The sequence below is a fragment of the Jaculus jaculus genome, chromosome 2, assembly GCF_020740685.1.
Source record: "Jaculus jaculus isolate mJacJac1 chromosome 2, mJacJac1.mat.Y.cur, whole genome shotgun sequence".
Taxonomy (NCBI): domain Eukaryota; kingdom Metazoa; phylum Chordata; class Mammalia; order Rodentia; family Dipodidae; genus Jaculus; species Jaculus jaculus.
The window spans coordinates 9,827,962-9,848,731 of NC_059103.1; the positions used below are offsets into that span (position 1 = coordinate 9,827,962).

Consider the following 20,770-nt stretch of genomic DNA (forward strand, 5'->3'; position numbering starts at 1 on the left):
CAAGAATAGAATCTAGGATTGGTGCCTGTAATCTCAGTGCTGGGGAGGCATAAACAGGAGGATCTTTGGGGCTCACTGGACAATCTAGCCAAACCAGTATGTTCAGTGAGAGATCATGTTTCAAAAAATAAGGTCTGGGGGCTGAAGAGATGGCTCAGCAGTTAAGGTGCTTGCCTGCAAAGCCTAATGACTCAGGTTCGACTCTCCAGATCCCATGTTAGCCAGATGCACAGTGAGGCAAGTGCAAGGTCGCACATGCTCACTAGGTGGTGCAAGTGTCTGGAGTTCAAGTGTAATGGCTGAGGCTCTAGTGTGCCAATTCTCTCTCTCTCTCTCTCTCTCTCTCTCTCTCTCTCTCTCTCTCTCCCTCCCTCTAATAAAAAAAAAAAAAAGAGAGCCGCGTGTGGTGGCGCACGCCTTTAATCCCAGCACTGAGGAGGCAGCAGTAGGAGGATCGCCATGAATTCAAGGCCACCCTGAGACTCCATAGTGAATTCCCGGTCAGCCTGGGCTAGAGCGAGACCCTACCTCAAAAATAAATAAATAAAATAAAGTCTGCTGGGCATGGTGGCACACGCCTTTAATCCCAGAATTTGGGAGGCAGAGGTAGGAGGATCATAAATTCAAGGCCACCCTGAGATTACGTAGTAAATTCCAGGTCAACTTGGGCTAGAACCAGACCATAACTTGAAAAACCAAACAAAGAAACACACAAAGAAAGAAATGGTGACCATTAATTCACTAAGTTGGAGAGATTTAGGGACAGCAAGAAGTGTGGGGTGGAAGGGACAGAGGGGACCCTATGTAGATGGCTCAGAGCGACGCTCAGGGAGTGGGGCTTTCATGAACCGGTCCCCCCTCCCCCGTGTGGACCCTGTGTCCGGAGTGCATTTCTTCTGATGCTCCTCCTGCGTCTTGCGCTCAGGGCCCCCAACTCCTCAGCCCCTTGCTGTGCTCCCCTCCTTCCTGACTTTCTCTGCTGGGCCCCACAGCGCCTACTCAGGCAAACTCTGTGGTTTCTGTGGAGACTATAACGGGGACAGCAGCAATGACAACCTGAAGCCAGACGGCAGCCCAGCACAAGATGTGGAGGAGCTGGGGAGCAGCTGGCAGACAGCGGAGGAGGACGATAAAGAGTGAGTGAGGAGCCCCTTCGGGGGTTGGGTCAACGGGGCCCCTGACGTTCTCAGCCCTGCTGGCCTCCCTCCCCAGCCCCACCCGTGTTTCTGTTTGGTTTGGTTTGGTTTTTTTTGTTTGTTTGTTTGGTTGGTTGGTTGGTTGGTTTTTCAAGGTAGGGTCTCACTCTAGCCCAGGCTGACCTGGAATTCACTGTGTAGTCTCAGGCTGGCCTTGAACTCACTGCGGTCATCAGTCTCCTGAGTTCTGCGATTAAAGGTGTGCGCCACTATGTCCAGCTCCCTACCCCTTTTAAGAAAGGTCTTACTCTGTAGCTCAGGCTGCCCTGAATTCAGTAGGTAGACCAGGTTAGCCTTGAACTCATGGCAATCCTCCTGCCTCAGCCTCCTGAGTGCTGGGATATAGGCATGCCATAACCTGGTATGGTAATTTAAAATGGATGTCCCCTAATTGAGTTAGGAGTTTATTAAATCAACTAAAAAAGCCATCTGGAGTGGTAAGCCAAGTTTATAGACTGTTCTGATGAGAGTTTAAAAATACTAAGTACCAAAAAAAAAATAAATAAAACTATATCTGGAGGCTTGCCCTATGAACTTTCTAAGGGAAAAGAAAGACTACAAAAGACTTTGTTGGAACTCAGCTACTGACATTAGGGCTGGTAGCATTCTGCAATGCCCAGACAGTTTGATCAAGGTCAAATTTATAATAGACTGATGTGCTTGGCTAAAGATATGAGACTAACAATATAAGATTTAAAATTTGAAAAACTCAAAGAAGTTTAAAATTTACTGACAGAGACTGGTTTTAGGTTACTAATGCTGCTTTTGTCACACACAATAACATTAGTAAGGAAGATGGCCCCAAAACTTTACATTAAAAGAAAAAAAAAAAGCCAAGCATGATGGTACACACCTTTAACCCCAGCACTTGGGAGGCAAGGCAGAGGTAGGAGGATCATCATGAGGCTTCCCTGAGACAATATAGTTAATTCCAGGTCAGCCTGGGACAGAGTGAGACCCTACCTCAAAAAAAAAAAAAAAAAAAAAAAGATGTCTGAGGTCTGGAGAGATAGCTTAGCCTAAGGACCCAGGTTTGATTCCTCAGATCCCACTTAAACGAGACACACAAAGGTGACTCAAGTGCAAGGTCGCATATGCACACAAGGTGGCTCACACTTCTGGAGTTTGATTATAGTGGCTGGAGGTCCTGGTGTGCTAATTCTCTCTCCCCCTACCTCTTGCTTTCTCTCATTAAAAAAAAAAGATGCCTGAGAAAGACTAAATGGTAAAAATACACTCTTTTGAAAGGAGATCTGATAAGAAGGAATCTTCTCTTCAAGGTTACAATTTATTTCATCCCTAAATTAAGAATATGAAAGCTAAAAAAAGAAAAAAAAAAAGAATATGAAAGCTGGATGGATGGCTTAACGGTTAAGGCATTTGCCTGAAAGGCAAAGGACCCAGGTTCAATTCCCCAGGACCCACGTAAACCAGATGCACAAGTGGGCACATGCATCTGGAGTTCGTTTGCAGTGGCTGGAGCCCTGGTGCGCCCATTCTCTCCCTCCCTCTCTCTCTCTCCCTCTTTCTCTGTCAAATAAATAAATAAATAAAAGTAAAATAATATTAAAAAATATGGCTGTGTCCTGCACACCTGGGATTAGTCTCAGATGCACAAAAAATACATAGAGTGGCCCAGGTGTGGTGGCACATGCCTTTAATCCCAGCACTCGGGAGGCAGAAGTAGGAGGATTGCCATGAGTTCAAGGCTACCCTAAGACTACATAGTGAGCTCCAGGTTAGCCTGAGCTAAAGTGAGACCCTACCTCGAAAACAAAACAAAAATACATAGAGTGGGTCATGAAGTGCACATGGTTACAGGAGCCCATGCTGAGACGCAGCGTATAGGTAGGGCATGATGAGCCTGAGGAAGAGGATGGCAAAACCATTGCAACGTGGACTGTGGTTTGCATGGAGACCTGAAGATGTTTTGGATAAACCAGGACTGTGCAAGGGCTACTATGCTGTTTAGCCCAGCCGAAAGGGCGGAGTTGGAAATTCCAGAGACTTTCAGTCATGGTTTTGATATTGGACTTGAACTGCAGATGTTTGATGTTTGCTTGATGGTGATTGAGTTTGCATTGTTCCAGTCTCTCCTTGCTATGCCTTATAGCAGTTGGAAAAGTTTGCTCTGTGCCTTTATATGTTGAAAGTGTGTAACTTGTTTTGATTTTCCAGGACTCACAGCTGAGAGACAGACTTAAATCTTAGATGAGATTTAGGACTTTAGAGCTATCTTAACTTTGTAAAGATTATGGGGACCTTTAAAGTTGGACTGAATACAATTTACAATGTGAAATGGTTATAAATCTATTGGGGGCCAGAGGCAGAATGTGGTACTTTTTTTTTTTTTTTAATTTTATTTGAGAGTGACAGACACAGAGAGAAAGACAGATACAGGGAGAGAGAGAGAATGGGTGCGCCAGGGCTTCCAGCCTCTGCAAGCGAACTCCAGATGCATGCGCCCCCTTGTGCATCTGGCTAACGTGGGACCTGGGGAACCGAGCCTCGAACCGGGGTCCTTAGGCTTCACAGGCAAGCGCTTAACCACTAAGCCATCTCTCCAGCCCAGAATGTGGTACTTTTAATGGAAGTCCCCCAATTAGCTCAGGAGTTTATTAAGGCTTGTGATTTAGATCCCCAGTTGCCAGCTGGAGGAGGTAGCATTGCGGCAGATCCTGAGACCCAGCTCTAAGGCGTGGGGGTGGATCTGGAATTCCAGTCTCAAGGCATACAGAGTGCTGGAGCTCTGCCTGGAATGCCTGAGCACTTGCTGGCTTGTGGTGGTGGCTGCTTCTCTGCCCCTCTCAGCAGGGAGCTACGAAAGGGGGCCCAGCTTCGGCTGCCATTATGGAACTTCCCCTTGATCTGTAAGCTTCAAATAAATTCCCCCAGGACCCATGTAAGCCAGATGCACAAGGTGGCACCTACGTCTGGAGTTCGTTTGCAGCCACTGACGACCCTGGCGTGTCCTCTCTCTCTCTCATCTATCTGCCTCTATCTCTCTTTCAAATGAAAATAAAAATTTTAAAAATTTAAAGGCAGGACAGGAGAGATTGCTCAAAGGTTAAGATTCTTGCCCACGTTCTATTCACCAGTATCCACATAAAACCAGATGCACAAGGTGGCTCATGTGTCTGGAGTTTGTTTGCGGTGGGTAGAAGCCCTGGTGCATCCATTCTCTTCCTATCTGCCTCTTCTTCTTCTCTCTCTCAAATAAAAAAAATAATTAATTAAAAATAAATAATAAATAAAGCCGGGCGTGGTGGTGCACGCCTTTAATTCCAGCACTTGAGAGGCAGTGGTAGGAGGATCACCATGAGTTCGAGGCCATCCTGAGACTACATAGTGAATCCCAGGTGAGCCTGGGCTAGAGCAAGACCCTACCTCAAAAAAAACCAGTAATAATAATAAATAAAAATAATACAAAGAGGGCTGGACATGGTGGCACATGCCTTTAATCCCAGCACTTGGGAGGCAGAGATAGGAAGATCACCACGAGTTCGAGGCCACCCTGAGACTACATAGTGAATTCCATGTCAGCCAGGACTAGATCAAGACCCTACCTCGAAAAAAAATAAAAATAAAGCCAGGCGTGGTGGTGCACGACTTTAATCCCAGCACTAGGTAGGCAGAAGTAGGAGGATCGCCATGAGTTCGAGGCCACCCTGACACTACATAGTGAAATCCAGGTCAGCCTGTGCTAGAGGGAGACCCTACCTCGAAAACCCAAATAATAATAATAATAAATAAAATAAAACAGGGAGAAGGAAAAAGTAATCAGAACTAAGTAGAGTTGCCATCGTCCCTTGTCCTGGAGACGTTAGCTGTTCCTTGTTTGGACCCCCCCAGCCTTGCTGAGTTCTCGGGATGGTCCCTTCTAGGTGTCAGAAGAACGAGGAGACCACCTCAGCCTGCGACCCGGCCTTGGAGAGCAGTATGTCGGGGCCCAAGTACTGCGGCCAACTTGTCGACTCCTACGGAATATTTGAGTATGGGGGAAGGCAGGGGAGGGGGATCCTCTGAGTCAGAGGTCCGGAGGCTCTTGCAGCCTCTTGCCCTCTGACTCGGGGTCTCTCCCAGGGACTGCCTGCTCCACCTGAAGGCCTCTTCCTTCTTTGACAACTGCATGGCTGACATGTGCAACTTCCAGGGCCTCCAGCAGGTGCTGTGCACCCACCTGTCTGCCATGACTGCAGCCTGCCAGGACGCTGGCTATGCCGTGAGACCCTGGAGGGAACCCCAGTTCTGCCGTAAGTTGGGCCCCAAAGCAGGAGGGAGGACGTGGAACCCCTTCTTCCAGACACAGATGGGTGGTATTGGTATATTTCAATTACGCATAATAATGGACTTAATGGATTTAGCTGGGCATGGTGACACACACCTTCAATCCCAGCACTCGGGAGGCAGAGGTAGGAGGATCAGTGTGAGTTCGAGGCCACCCTGAGACTGCATAGTCAATTCCAGGTCAGCCTGGACTAGACTGAGACCCTACCTAAAAAATTTGTTTAGAAAATGGGTTTCATTATGACATTTGCATACATATGTCTGATGTGTTTTGATCATATTCACCCCCATTAACCTTTCTTGTCCCCTTCCCGCTCACTTTGATCCCTTTTCTCTGCCAACTAGTCCCCTTCTACTAATTTTTTTTTATTCATTTTTATTTATTTATTTGAGAGCGACAGAGAGAGAGAGAGAGAATGGGCGCGCCAGGGCTTCCAGCCACTGCAAACGAACTCCAGACGCGTGCGCCCCCTTGTGCATCTGGCTAACGTGGGACCTGGGGAACCGAGCCTCGAACTGGGGTCCTTAGGCTTCACAGGCAAGCGCTTAACCGCTAAGCCATCTCTCTGGCCTTTCTTTTCCTTTCACAGCCCTGGTCTGCCCTCAGAACAGCCAGTATTCCCTCTGCGCCACACCTTGTCCTGACACCTGCCACTCAGGATTTGTTGACAAAACCTGCCCAGATCAGTGCGTGGAGGCCTGTGAGTGCAAGCCCGGCTTCGTCCTCAGCGGCCTTAAGTGTGTCCCCCGATCGCAGTGCGGGTGCCTCAGCCCCTCAGGGGTCTACTTGCAGGTGAGTGGGCAGCTAGGCTGGTCCTCTCAGCCCCGCAGTCACGAAGGCCTTGCTCTGGGTTCTACAGCGTGTGGTGTAGCCCTGGGCAAGGGTGAGAGGGCAGGGGGAAAGCCAGGGAGATCAGGGAAATTCTGCCTGGAAGCTGATTTGGATATGTATTCTCTCTTTCTCTCTCTCTCTCACTGACTTTCCTTCATTCTGGCTCTATGGCTCTGTTCTAGTTTCCCTCCCTCCTTTTCTTTTTCTTTTTTTTTTTTTTTTCTTTTTTTGGTGCTGCTGGACATGGAACACAGGGCCTTGTGACTATAAGCAAATGTTCCACCACTGAGCCATGACCCCAGCCTCTCACTGGGGGATTCTAGGCAGGAGCTCTACCACTGAGCCACACCACAGCCCCTCACTGGGGGATTCTAGGCAGGAGCTCTACCACTGAGCCACACCCCAGCCCCTCACTGGGGGATTCTAGGCAGGAGCTCTACCACTGAGCCACGCCCCCAGCCCCTCACTGGGGGATTCTAGGCAGGAGCTCTACCCCTGAGCCACGCCCCCAGCCCCTCACTGGGGGCTTCTAGGCAGGAGCTCTACCGCTGAGCCACGCCCCCAGCCCCTCACTGGGGATTCCAGGCAGGAGCTCTACCACTGAGCCACGCCCCCAGCCCCTCACTGGGGATTCTAGGCAGGAGCTCTACCACTGAGCCACACCCCAGCCCCTCACTGGGGGATTCCAGGCAGGAGCTCTACCACTGAGCCACGCCCCCAGCCCCTCACTGGGGGATTCTAGGCAGGAGCTCTACTGCTGAGCCACACCCCCAGCCCCTCACTGGGGGATTCTAGGCAGGAGCTCTACCGCTGAGCCACACCCCAGCCCCTCACTGGGGGATTCCAGGCAGGAGCTCTACCACTGAATCACGCCCTCAGCCCCTCACTGGGGGATTCTAGGCAGGAGCTCTACCACTGAGCCACGCCCCCAGCCCCTCAATGGGGATTCCAGGCAGGAGCTCTACCACTGAGCCACGCCCCCAGCCCCTCACTGGGGGATTCTAGGCAGGAGCTCTACCGCTGAGCCACACCCCCAGCCCCTCACTGGGGGATTCCAGGCAGGAGCTCTACCACTGAGTCACACCCCCAGCCCCTCACTGGGGGATTCTAGGCAAGTGCTCTACCACTGAGCCACGCCCCCAGCCCCTCACTGGGGGATTCTAGGCAGGAGCTCTACCACTGAGCCACGCCCCTAGCCCCTCACTGGGGGATGCTAGGCAAATATCCTACCACTAAACCATACAGCCATCCTTCCACGGAGAATTCTACACTAGAAGTTCTACCACTGAGCTGTAACCCAACCACTGAGCCTATATCCTGGCCTTTTTGCTAGCTCCTTTCTTTTCCTTTTTAGATTAAGAAAATATTGTGTATGTATGATTATGTTAGGGTCTCTGGCTGCTGCAAACAAATGCTCAAATACTCATTTGGCTTTATGTGGGTTACTGGGGAATTAAACCTGGGCTAGCAGGCTCTGCAAACAAGCACCTTGGACCACTGAGCCATCTCCCCAGCTCCCTGTTTGCAGATTTCTTTTTTTTCTGGCCGAGGCTGACCTGGAATTCACTAGGTAGTCTCTGTTTGCAGATTGTTGAGAACAGGTCTTGCTCTGTAGCCTTGACTGGCCTGAAATCATATTCTTTCTGCCTCAACCTCCTCAGAGCTGGATTCCGGGTACAGACCACCATACCTGGCCACTTTCTTATACCCTGCTTTGCTTGCCAGCCACTTCTGGGTGCCAGATTCTTTCAGTTTCCTTGAGGCCTTTGCTGCAACTCTTCGTTTCCCTTGGAACTGTCCTGATGAATTCAATCAGAAGCATCTCTCAGTGTGTGGTGGCCCACACTGTAAAATTAGCAGTTGGAGGCTGAGGCACTAGGATCCCATACTGAAGGCCAGCTTGGGTATAGATGGAAATCTTGTCCTTTAAAAACAAATTTTCTAGGGCTGGAGAGATGGCTTAGCGGTTAAGCGCTTGCCTGTGAAGCCTAAGGACCCCAGTTCGAGGCTCGGTTCCCCAGGTCCCATGTTAGCCAGATGCATAAGGGGTCGCACGTGTCTGGAGTTCGTTTGCAGAGGCTGGAAGCCCTGGCGCGCCCATTCTCTCTCTCTCCCTCTATCTGTCTTTCTCTCTGTGTCTGTCGTTCTCAAATAAATAAATAAATAAATAATTTTAAAAAAATAAAAAATAAAAATCAAAACAAATTAAAAAAAAATTTTAGAGACAGAGTGAGCAAGAGAGAAAGAGAGAGAGAGAGAATTGGCATGCCAGGGCCTTAGCCACTGCAATCGACTCCAGATACTTCTGCCACCTAGTGGGCATGTCAGACCTTGCGCTTACCTCACCTTTGTGTGTCTGGCTTACATGGGATCTGGAGAGTTGAATGTGGGTCCTTAGGCTTCTCAGGCAGCAAGCACCTTAACTGCTAAGCCATCTCTCCAGCCTCTTGTTATTTTTGAGATAGGTTCTATAGCCCAGGTTGGCCTGGAATGCACTATGTGGCCTCTAGCTCTCAGTCAATCCTCCTGCCTCAGCTTCCCAACTGCTGGGATTATCGGTGTGAGCCACCACATCTAGCTTGGCAGGGACATTTTCCATGTCATTCATCATTAAGTTCCTAACACATAGCACAATACAGACAGATAATTATCAGTGGGTTAGGGTTAGCCTGGAACTCACCCTGTAGCCCAGGCTAGCTTCAAACTCAGGGCAGTCCTCCTACCTCAGCTTCCCAAGTGCTGGGAGTAAAGATGTGTGCCACCCTGCTCAGCTTGAACTTTTTGTTGTTGGCATTGTGCGTATGTATGTGTGCATGTCTACAGAGGTGGGACGTGTCGAGGTATATGTGCAAAAGTCAGAGGACAGCCTCAGGTCTTGTTCCTGAGATACCATCCACCTTTCTTTTCTTTTCTTTTTGGTTTTTTGAAGTAGGATTTTGCTCTAGCTTAGGTTGACCTGGAATTTAGTGTGTAGTCTCAGGGTGGCCTCGAACTCGTGGTGATCCTCCTACCTCTGCCTCCCGAGTGCTGGGATTAAAGGTGTGCGTCACTACACCTGGCTCTTGTGTGTGTGTGTGTGTGTGTGTGTGTGTGCGGGAGTGCACATGCACGGTGTGCGTGTGGCGGTCAGAGGACAACTTTCAGGTGGGTCCTTGCCAGTCCACTTCATTTGAGGCAGGGTGTCTCGCTCTGGATTCTTGCTTTGTTCTTTGCTGGGCTTTGCCTTCAGCTTCTGGAAAATTCTGTTTCTGCCTCTCATTTCACCATCAGTATGAGCATGCTGGGATTACAGAAGTCTACCACAGCTTCTGGCTTTTTGGGTGTTTTTTGTTTGTTTGTTTGTTTTAGTTTGGTTTGGTTTTTCAAGGTAGAGTCTCATTCTAGCCCAGGCTGTCCTGGTTTCAGGCTGGCCTCGAACCCAGTGATCCTTCTAACTGACTTTCTGAGTGCTGGGATTAAAGGTCTGGGCCACCACGCCTGGCTGGTTTTTAAAGGTTCATTTTTTATTGATTCACTTGGAAGAGGGAAGGAAGGAGAAAGGGCGGGAAGGAGAGAGAGAGAGAATATGAATGAATGGGAATGGGAAAGCCAGTGCCTCCAGCCACCAGAAGCTATCTCTTCAGCTCCGGGTGTTTTGTTTTGTTTTATTTAATATATTTTACTTATTTACTTATTTGAGAGAGAGAAAGAGGTGGGGGGGGGGGAGAATAGGCTCACCAGCCACTGCAAACGAACTCCAGATACATGTACCCCCTTGTGCACCTGGCTCATGTGGGTCCTAGAGAATCAAACCGGGGTCCTTCGTCTTTGCAGGCAAGTGCCTTAACCGCTAGCCATCTCTCCAGCCCCCTGGCTGGTTTTTGACAAACAGTTTGGAGTTCAAACTCAAGTACTGGAGCCTGGCAGACAAGCACTTTATGCCCTGGGCCATCTTTCCAGCCCCATCATTCACGTTTTTCTGAGACAGGGTTTCTCAGTGGCCTGGAAATCAGCAATTAGGCTAGACTCTGGGATTCACCTGTCTGTCCCTCTGGTGCTGAGATTATAGATGCATGCCATCACACCTGGCTTCTCTTTTTTTTGGGGGGGGGGTTTCGAGGTAGGGTCTCACTCTAGCTCAGGCTGACCTGGAATTCACTATGGAGTCTCAGGGTGGCCTCGAATTCATGGCAATCCTCTTACCTCTGCTTCCTGAGTGCTGGGATTAAAGGCGTGCGCCACCACGCCCAGCTTGGCTTGTTTTTTAAACATGGTTCTGGAGGTGGAATTTAAGTCCTTATGCTTGTAAGGCAAGCACTTTACTGACTAGCCTCCAGCATTTTTTTAAAAAAAAAAAGTATTTTAATTTATTTATGAGGGAGAGAGAAGAGAGAGAAAGAGGCAGGTAAAGAGAGAAAATGGGCCTCCAGCCGCCACAAACAAACTCCGAACACTTGTGCCACCTTGTATATCTGGTTCTACGTGGGCACTGGATACTCTAACCCTGGTCCGTAGGCTTTGCAGGCGAGTGCATTAACTGCTGAGACATCTCTCCAGCCCCTGTTTTTGATTTTTTTTTTCAAGGTAGGGTTTTGCTCTAGCCCAGGCTGCCCTGGAATTCACTATATATTCTCAGGGTAGCCTTGAACTCACTGTGATCCTCCTACATCTGCCACCTGAGTGCTGGGATTAAAGGTGTGCACCGCCATGCCTAGCATGTTTTTGATTTTTTTTATTTTGTTTTGTTTTTCCAGGTAGGGTCTCACTCTAGCCCAGGCTAACCTGGAATTTACCATGTAGTCTCCAGGTGGCCTTGAACTCATGGCGATCCTCCTACCTCTGCCTTCTGGGTGCTGGGATTAAAGACATGCACCACCACGCCGGGCTCATGTTTTTCATTTTTTGAGACAAGGTCTCCTATATAGCCCAGGTTGGCCTCAAACTCATTATGTAATTGAAGATGATCCTGAACGCCTGACCCACTTCCTCTACCTCCCAACCTCCCAAGTCCTGGGATTACAGGTGTGTGTCACCATATCCACCTTGGGATTTTTGGGTTTTTTTTTTTTTTCCTTAGATCTCACTATGTCATCCAGCCTGGTCCCAAACTTGTGACCCTCCTGCCTCAGCTCCCCCACCAAAGTGCTGGGATCACAGGCATGTGCCACCATGGTTGCTCAATACCAGACTTTTGTAACTGAGTCTGGAGCTTCAGGAAGCCAAGATGTCCCGCGCGAGTCAGCCAGCGGTCAGGATGAAGTGGGCTCTTGTGTGAGACCTGGGAGAATCAGCTTCCCCTTCCTTCCCACAGACAAAGGAGCAGTGGTACAAGCCAGGCTGCAAGGAGCGCTGCGTGTGTGAAGGGAACAACAGAACCACCTGCCAGCCCTGGAAGTGTAGGGCCCAGGAGGCTTGTGCTTGGAAAAACGGTATATATGGCTGCCACGCCCAAGGTGAGCAGCCCGAGCGGGAGATGAGTGGGCCACTGCATTGCCCAGAGCAGCTTCTCCCAGAGCAGAGATTCCACTACAAAGGCATGTTAGTCCGTGTTTGTTTGTTTTTTTAATAATGTTTTTATTTATTTAGCGACAGAGAGAGAAAGAGGCAGATAGAGAGATAGGGAGAATGGGCACACCAGGGCCTCCGGCCACTGCTAATGAACTCCAGACGTGTGTGTCCCCTTGTGCATCTGGTTAACGTGGGACCTGGGGAGTTGAGCCTTGAACCAGGGTCCTTAGGCTTCACAGGCAAGCGCTTAACTGCTAAGCCACCTCTCCAGTCCATGTCAGCCCGTTTTTGACACTATAACAAACACCTGAGATAGATCAATGTATAAAGAAGAAGGATTTAGAACTGAGACGGCTTAGCGGTTCAGGCGCTTGCCTGTGAAGCCTAAGGACACATGTTTGACTCTCCAGATCCCACATAAGCCAGAGACACAAAGATGAGACAATCACAAGGCTGCACATGCCCACTAGGTGGCGCAAGCATCTGGCATTCCATTATAGCTGCTGAGGTCCTGGAGCATCAATTCCCTCTCTCTCTCTCTCTCCCTTTCTCTAAAATTAAAGAAACAAATTAAGGGCTGGAGAGATGGCTTAGCAGTTAAGAGCTTGCCTGTGAAGCCTAAGGACCCCAGTTTGAGGCTCGATTCCCCAGGACCCACGTTAGCCAGATGCACAAGGGGGCGCACGCATCTGGAGTTCGTTTGCAGTGGCAGGAAGCCCTTGCACACCCATTCTCTCTCTGTCACTCTCAAATAAATAAAAATAAAACAAAAATAATTTAAAAAAAAAGAAAGAAATTAAAAGAAGGATTTAGCTGGGTGTGGTGGGGAACACCTGTAAACTCAGCACTTTGAAGGTAGAGATAAGATGAGGAACTCAGGATCATCCTTGGCTACATAACAAGGTCAAGGATAGCATTCATTACAAGAGACCTTGTCTCAAATAAAGAAAGAAAAAGAGAAGGGAAGGGAAGGAAAGGAGGGAAGAAAGAAGGAAGTAAGAAAAGAGAAGGAGAGAAAGGAGGAAGAAAAATTTGTGTGGTGGCGCACACCTTTAATCCCAGCACTCGGGAGGCAGAGGTAGGAGGACCGCCGTGAGTTCGAGGCCACCCTGAGACTCCGTAGTGAATTCCAGGTCAGCCTGGGCTAGAGCGAGACCCTACCTTGAAAAACCAAATAAATAAACAAATAATTAATAATTAAAGCCTATCCTCTCCCTTTCAGATACAGCCACCTGCACTGTCTCAGGTGACCCCCACTACCTGACATTCGATGGCGCCCTGCACCATTTCTTGGGTACCTGCACGTACATCCTCAGTCAGCCTTGCCTGTTCAGGTCTCATGAGAACTACTTCGTCGTGAGCGCCACCAATGAGAACCGTGATGGGAACCTGGAGTCCTCCTATGTCAAAGCAGTCCATGTGCAGGTCTTTGACCTCAAAATCTCACTGATCAAAGGTCAAAACGTCATGGTGCGGATCTCCCACAGCCTTGAAGGCCCCGTCCTACCACCCAGCCCTTTCCTCCTCCTCTTTCCTCCCTTCCTTTTGGCTTTGTTTTTTTTTTTTTTTTTGGTTTTTCGAGGTAGGGTCTCACTCTAGCCCAGGCTGACCTGGAATTCACTATGTAGTCTCAGGGTGACCTCGACCTCACAGCGATCCTCCTACGTCTGCCTCCTGAGTGCTGGCATTAAAAGCATGTGCCACGATGCCTTTTGGCTTTTTAAAAATATTTTTTGTTTATTTTTATTTTATTTATTTGATAGTGACAGAGAGAGAAAGAGGCAGATAGGGAGAGAAGAGAGAGAACGGGCGCGCCAGGGCCTCCAGCCACTGCAAACGAACTCCAGACGCATGCACCCCCTTGTGCATCTGGCTAACGTGGCTCCTGGGGAATCGAGCCTCGAACCGGGGTCCTTAGGCTTCACTGGCAAGCGCTTAACCGCTAAGCCATCTCTCCAGGCCCCCTTTTGGCTTTTTGAGTCAATGTCTTCTATGTAACCTAGGCTGGCCTCAGATTCATTATGAAGATGATCTTGAACTCCTAATCCTCCTGCCTGTACCACTTCAAGTGCTGGGATTACAGCAACCACATCCAGTTTATTTTTCATGTGTGTGTGGTGTGTGTATGTGTGTTCATATGTATGTAAGCACAAGTGTATGTGAGTATGCTCGCACAGATACACATTTGTGTGAAAGTCAGAGATATCAGTGGTCAATATCAGATATCTTTCTCAGTGGCTCTTCACCTCCACCTTGGATTTTTTTGAGGCAAACTCGACAGACTGGCCTTATTTTTTATTTTTTATCGTTTGGTTTTTTGAGGTAGAGTTTCACTCTGATCCAGGCTGACCTGGAAGTCACTATGTAGTCTCAGGGTGGCCTTGAACTCATGGTAATCCTTTTACTTCTGCCTCCCGAGTGTTGGGATTAAAGGCTTTAAGGTGTGTGCCATCATGCCTGGCTCTTGTTTTTTTTTTTTTGTTTGTTTGTTTTTTGTTTTTTGTTTTGTTTTGTTTTTTGAGGTAGGGACTCATTTTAGTCCAGGCTGACCTGGAATTCACTATGGAGTCTCAGGGTGGCCTCGAACTCACAGCGATCCTCCTACCTCTGCCTCCCTAGTGCTGGGATTAAAAGCATGTGCCACCATGTCTGGCCCTTATTTGTTTATGTATTTTTAATGTGAGAGAGTGAGAGCAAGAGAGAGAGAATTGGTGTGCCAGGGCCTACATCCACTGTAATCAAACTCGAAATGCATGCACCACCTTGTGAGCATGTGCAGCCCTGCAGGCTTGCATCACTTTGCGCATCTGGCTTACATGGGACCTGGAGAGTTGAACATGGGTACTTAGGCTTAGCAGGCAAGCGCCTTAATTGCTAAGCCATCTCTTCAGCCTTATTATTATTATTATTATTATTATTATTGAGAAAGGGCCTTGCACTGCACATAGAGCTCACTGAGTTGGCAACACTAGCTGGCCAAGAAACTCTAGGGATCTGTCTGTCTCCATCTTCCCAGAGTTGGCTGGAATTAGGTGAGGTTGCCACATGTAGCATTTACAATTTTTTTTTACTTATTTATTTTTTTGAGTGGGATAGAGGGAGTATGGGTGCTCCAGGGTGTCTTAAACTCCATACACATGAACCACTTTGTACATCTGGCTTCATGTGGATCCTAGGGAATCATACCCGGGATGGCAGGCTGTGTTAAGCATGTACCTTTAACAACTGAGCTATCTCCCCAGCCATCTAGCATTTTTATACAGGTAATGAGAATCCAAACGCAGGTCTTCATGCTTGTGTGGCAAGCAAGCACTTACCCATTGAGCCATATTTCCAGCTCCCTCCTTCTTTTCCTAAACAGGGTTTCATGTAGCCCAGGATGGCGTTAAACCTGCCATTTTCCTTCCTCAGTTATCCAAGTGCTAGAATTAAAGGAGTGTGTGCTGGGGAAATTTCTCAGTGGTTAAAGGCTCTTGCTTGCAAAGCCTATCAGCCCAGGTTCAATTCCCCAGTTCCCACATGAAGTCAGATGCACCAAGTGGCACATGTGTCTGGGGTTTGTTTGCAGCAGCTTCAAGAGGCCATGGAGCACCCAAAATCTCCCTCTGTCTCTCTCAATTTTTTTTTTCAAATAAATTTTTAAAAATGTATTTTTTAAGGGCTGGAGAGATGGCTTGGCAGTTAAGGTACTTGCCTACAAAGCCTAAGGATGCAGGTTTGATTTCCCAGAACACTATGTAAGCCAGATGCACAAGATGGTGCATGTGTGTGGAGTTGGTTTGCCGTGGCTAGAGGCCCTGACATGCCTATTCTCTTTCTTTCTCAAATAAGTAAATATTTTAAAATTTTAAAGCATTTGTTTATTTATTTTGTGGAGACAGAGACAGAGAGAGGGCTCCCCAGAGCCTCTAACCACTGCAAATAAACTCCAGATACATGTGCCACTTTGTGCATATGGCTTTACGTGGGTCCTAGGGAATCGAACCCAGGCCATTAAGCTTTGCAGGTAAATGCCTTAACCACTAAGCCATCTCTCCAAGCAGCTTTTTTTGTTTGTTTGTTTTCAAGATAGGGTTTCACTCTAGCCCAGGCTGACCTGGAACTCACTCTGTATTCCCAGGCTGGCCTTGAACCCAAAACAATTCTCCTGCCTCTGCCTCCGAAGTGTTGGGATTAAAGGTGTGCGCCACCAATGCTGGCCTAAAAAGGATTTTTTTTTTTAAGTATGTGCTATCATGCCCTACTCTATACTGGTCCACATACAAACCTGTCAGCTTCCTAGAGCCCCTGAGGATCCCCTGCAGCCCCTTCCCCTCTTTCTTCAAATTTCTCCCTCTGTGAAACACTCACCTCTCTCTCCTGTTCTCTCCCAAGCAAAGTTTGGTTTTTGTCTCAAGTTCCTGACTCGTCCTACTTTGTCCCACCCACCTCTGCAGGTGAATGGCCATCGGGTGGTCCTTCCCGTGTGGCCTTTGAAGGGCCATGTGGCCATCAGGCCTAGCGGTTCCTTTGTCCTGCTCTACACAAACTTTGGGCTTCAAATTCGCTATGATGGGAACCATCTGGTAGAGGTGACAGTGCCTTCGTCCTACGCTGGCCAGCTCTGCGGGCTGTGTGGTGAGCACCCTCAGAGACAGCTGGGGCCCCCATGATCCCCACTAGGTGTCCTAAGGACTTGTCAAGTGATAAATAGTTTGGGAACTCTGGGCCTGAGGGCAGGTGACTGGGGAAACCAGGGATGAAGTCAAAAGCGTTGCCAGTCCTGGTGGTGTAAATTTATAATCCCATAACTTGGGAAGTAAATGCAAGAAGAGTTCAAGGACACACACAGCTACATAGTGAGTTCAAGGGCAGAATTTGCCTGCGAAGCCTAAGGACCCAGGTTCGATTCCCCAGAACCCATGTAAGCCTGATGCACATGGCGGCACATGCATCTGGAGTTTGTTTGCAGTGGCTGGAGGGCCTAGCATGCCCATTCTCTCTCTCTCTCTCTCTCTCTCTCTCTCTCTCTCTCTCTCGCACGCTCTCAAATAAATAAATAAAAATAAAAATATTAGGACAGGCGTGGTGGTGGATGCCTTTACTCCCAGCCCTTGGGGGGGCAGAGGTAGGAGCATCACCATGAGTTCAAGGCCACCCTGAGATTACATAGTGAATTCCAGGTCAGCCTGGCCTAGAGTGAGAACCTACCTCAAAAAAAACAGAAATAAATAAATAAATTTTTTTTTTTTCCCCGAAGCTGAAAGGGTTAGCCTTCAGGTGCAGAGTGGCATAGAGTGGGGGGGCTACCTGTTAGTTGGGAGGATGGTGACCCTGAGCTGGGAGATACAGCTCCTCGGCCATCCAGGTCACCTCTCCGCTCCTGCAGGCAACTACAACAACAACAGCCTAGACGACAATCTGCGTCCAGACAGGAAGCCAGCAAGCAGCTCTTTGCAGCTGGGAATTGCTTGGAAAGTACGGGAGGCCTCTGAGTCTGGGTAAGCTGGGCTTGGGGTGGCTGGGCCAGGTCGTGAGCCTTGGGGAACCCTTCAGATGACTGTTCCTTGTGGGTCCCACCATCCTGGCTCCATTTCCGTTGTCCTCCCTAATGCCAGCCGGGTGTCACGTTACTCTCTCTGAGGCTGGCATTTTCACTGCTGGGTCGGAACTCGGGGCCTTGTACTTGGTAGACGAGAACTGTAACGACAGGGCCAGGGCTGTGGCTCAGTTGGTAGAGCACTTGCCTCAAATGCGCCAAGCTCAGGGTTCTGTCCCCAGCACGGCATCACCTGGGCACAGTGGCACATGCTGTAATCTCAGCATGCATGAGCCTGGAGCAGGAGGATCAGATGTTCAAAGACATAGTCAGCTGCATACTGAGTGTGAGGCCAGCCTGGGGTACATGGGACCCGGTCTCAAAACAGAAGTGGGGGACTGCAACCTTTGTAAAAAATAAAATAAAACAAATATAAATATAAGTAGATAAAGGGCTGGAGAGATGGTGTAGCGGTTAAGGCTCTTGTCAGCAAAGTCAAAGGACCCAGGTTCAACTCCCTAGGATCCATGTAAGCCAGATGCACAAGGTGGTACATGTATCTGGAGTGTGTTTATAATGGCTGAAGGCCCTGGTGCACACATTCTCTCTTTCTCTCTCTCTCTGCCTCTTTCCCTTACTTACTTTCTCAAATAAATAAAAAGTAATTTAAAAAAATTAAAAATGAAAAATATTAAAAATATATATATATGGGCTGGAGAGATGGCTTAGTAGTAAAGGTACTTGCCCGCAAAGCCAAAGGACCAAGGCTCAATTCCCCAGGACCCACATAAGCCAGATTTACAAAGTGGCACATACATCAGGAGTTTGTCTGCAGTGGCTGAAGGCCTCAGTGTGCCCATTCTCTCTTTCTCTCTCTCTCTCCATCTTTCTGTCTCTCAAATAAATTTAAAAAATGAAAGTAAAAGTAAAAATAGGATTGGAAAGAAGGCTCAGAGTTTAAGGCACTTGCCTGTAAAGACTAATGACCTGAGTTCTATTCTCCAGTACCCACGTAAAGCCAGATGCACAAAGTGGTGCATGTGTCTGGAGTTTCTCTCTCTCTCTCTGGCATGGTGGTGCAGGCTTTTAATCCCAGCACTCAGAAGGCCGAGATAGGAGGATCACTGTGAGTTCGAGGCCAACCTGAGACTATATAGTGAATTCCAGGTCAGTCAGGTAGCTTTGGGCTACCTCAAAAAAAAAAAGGTGAAGGTCATCCTCTCTACAAAGAGTCTGAGGGAAGCATGGGTTACATGAGACCCTGTCAAAAAAGCAAATAATAATGATGATGATAATAAATTTTGTTGCTGTTGTTGTTTTGAGGTAGGCTCTTACTCTAGCTCAGGCTGACCTGGAATTCACGATGTAGTTTCAGGCTGGCCTCAAACCCATGGTGATCTTCCTACCTCTGCCTCCGATGTGCTGGGATTAAAGGTGTGTGCCACCATGCCTGGAATATACATATACATATACATATACATATACATATACATATACATATACATATACATTTTTTTTTAACTGGAGGCCAGAAGATAACTTGGTCAGTAAAGTGCTTACCTCACAAACATGATGAACTGAGTTCAGTCCTCAGTGAGTACATAAAAGTGAAGCGTGGTGGCCTGGGCCTGTAACCCTAGCACCCGGGAGATGGAGACAGGCGGATCCCCAGGGCCCATTGATTGGTCACCCAGTCTAGCCCAATCATAATCAGCGGGCACAGGCCAGTGAGAGAGCTGGTCTCAAAAAGACTCAGCCAGGAGTGGTTTAATATATTTTATTTATTTATTTGACACGGGGGGGGGGGAGGGAGGGAGGGAGGGAGAGGTAGAAAGACAAAAAGAAAGAATGGGCACCCCAGGGCCTCCAGCCACCGCAAACGAACTCCAGACTCCTGTGCCCCCTTGTGCATCTGGCTAACGTGTCTCCTGGGGAATCGAACCTGGGTCCTTTGGCTTTGCAGGCAAACACCTTAACTGCTAAGCCATCCCTCCAGCCACACCATTTTTTTTTCTTTCCATTTCTCTCTCCACGTTGTCTTTGGTGGGGGGATGGTTTCTGCACCCTAAGTTTCTGCGCTTTCCTCCCCTTCTCATTTAGCTGTTTCCTGGTGGGAGGCAAGACCTCCAGCTGCCAAGAAAACAACGTGGACATTTGGAATAAGAACTGTGCTATCCTGATGAACCCTCTGGGTAAGACCACACCCTCCTCCTGGGGAAAGGGGGTCAAGAGGCCCTGCAGGTCACGGAGGGGAGAACAAGAATGTCACAGATGGAAAGGCAGAGAGGCTGGTGGGAGTACAGAACGGGGAGCTGTGACTAATCAGCCCTCCTTGGCGTCTCAAGCAATAGATTCCTCCAGACATTCTGGTTCCCCTGCCTTTAACCTGCACAAAGGTGAGGCAAACGCAAGGTTGCACATGCCCACTAGGTAGCACAAGTGTCTGGAGTTCAATTGCAGTGGATGAGGCCCTGGCACACCAATTCTCTCTCTCTCTGTGTGTGTGTGTGTGTGTGTGTCTCAAATAAAAAATAATGACGTTAAAACTTCACTTTTATTATTTATTTGGAAGGGGGCAGATGTAGAATCAGTGCACTAGGGCCTTCAGCTGCTGCAAACAAACTCCAGACACATGCTCCACCTTGCGCATCTGGCTTACATGGCTCCTGGGGCATCGAAACTGGGTCCTTTGGCTTTGCAGGCAAACACCTTGACTTGACTGCTAAGCCATTTCTCCAGCCCCTTCCCCCTCCTTTTCATTTTTTTCGAGGTAGGGTCTCACTCTGGCTCAGGCTGACCTGGAATTCACTATGTAGTCTCAGGGTGGCCTCAAACTCATGGTAATCCCCCTACTTCTGCCTCCCGACTACTGGGATGAAAGGTGTGTGCTACCATGCCTGGCTCCCCCCTTTTTATTGTGTATGTTCAAATATTTGTGTGTGTGTGTGTATGTGTGTGTGTGTGTATGTGCAAATATATGCACATGCCTGAGGTGGCTAGAGGACAACTCTGGGTGTTGTTTCTCAGGTACCATCCACCTCCCTTTGTTGGTGGGCGGGAGGGTCAGTTCCAAGGTAGGGTCTCGCTCTAGCCCAGGCTGAGCTGGAATTCACTATGTAGTCTCAGGCTGGCCTCGAACTCAGTAATCCTCCTACCTCTGCCTCCCAAGTGTTGGGATTAAAGGTGTGCGCCACCATGCCTGGCACTGTCCACCTCTTTTTAACTCACTGGCCTGAAAATTGCCTAATTAGGTTTAGACAGTCTGGCCAGAAAGTCCTAGAGATCCACCTGTCTCTACCTCCCCAGCAAGGGGATTACAAATGCACGTCACCACCCTTTTTATACAGCTTCTGGGGCTTGAACTCCAGGTTCTTAGCAATCAAGATAATTCCCCACCCCCTTTCTCCATCTTTGGTGTTTTTTTGTTTTTTTTTTTTTTTTTTTGAGGTA

At 48.5% G+C, this 20,770-nt stretch overlaps 1 protein-coding gene across 1 annotated transcript in view; it reads left to right on the forward strand.

Moving 5' to 3' along the window:
• The window catches only part of Zan (zonadhesin), a 98,083-nt gene that overhangs the window by 31,104 nt on the left and 46,209 nt on the right, over nucleotides 1-20,770 (forward strand). Inside the window, 9 exon segments of the mRNA XM_045142839.1 lie at nucleotides 993-1,136; nucleotides 5,081-5,188; nucleotides 5,280-5,449; nucleotides 6,074-6,276; nucleotides 11,606-11,747; nucleotides 13,025-13,272; nucleotides 16,239-16,419; nucleotides 17,171-17,282; nucleotides 19,421-19,512. Coding sequence (XP_044998774.1) covers nucleotides 993-1,136; nucleotides 5,081-5,188; nucleotides 5,280-5,449; nucleotides 6,074-6,276; nucleotides 11,606-11,747; nucleotides 13,025-13,272; nucleotides 16,239-16,419; nucleotides 17,171-17,282; nucleotides 19,421-19,512 — 1,400 coding nt within the window.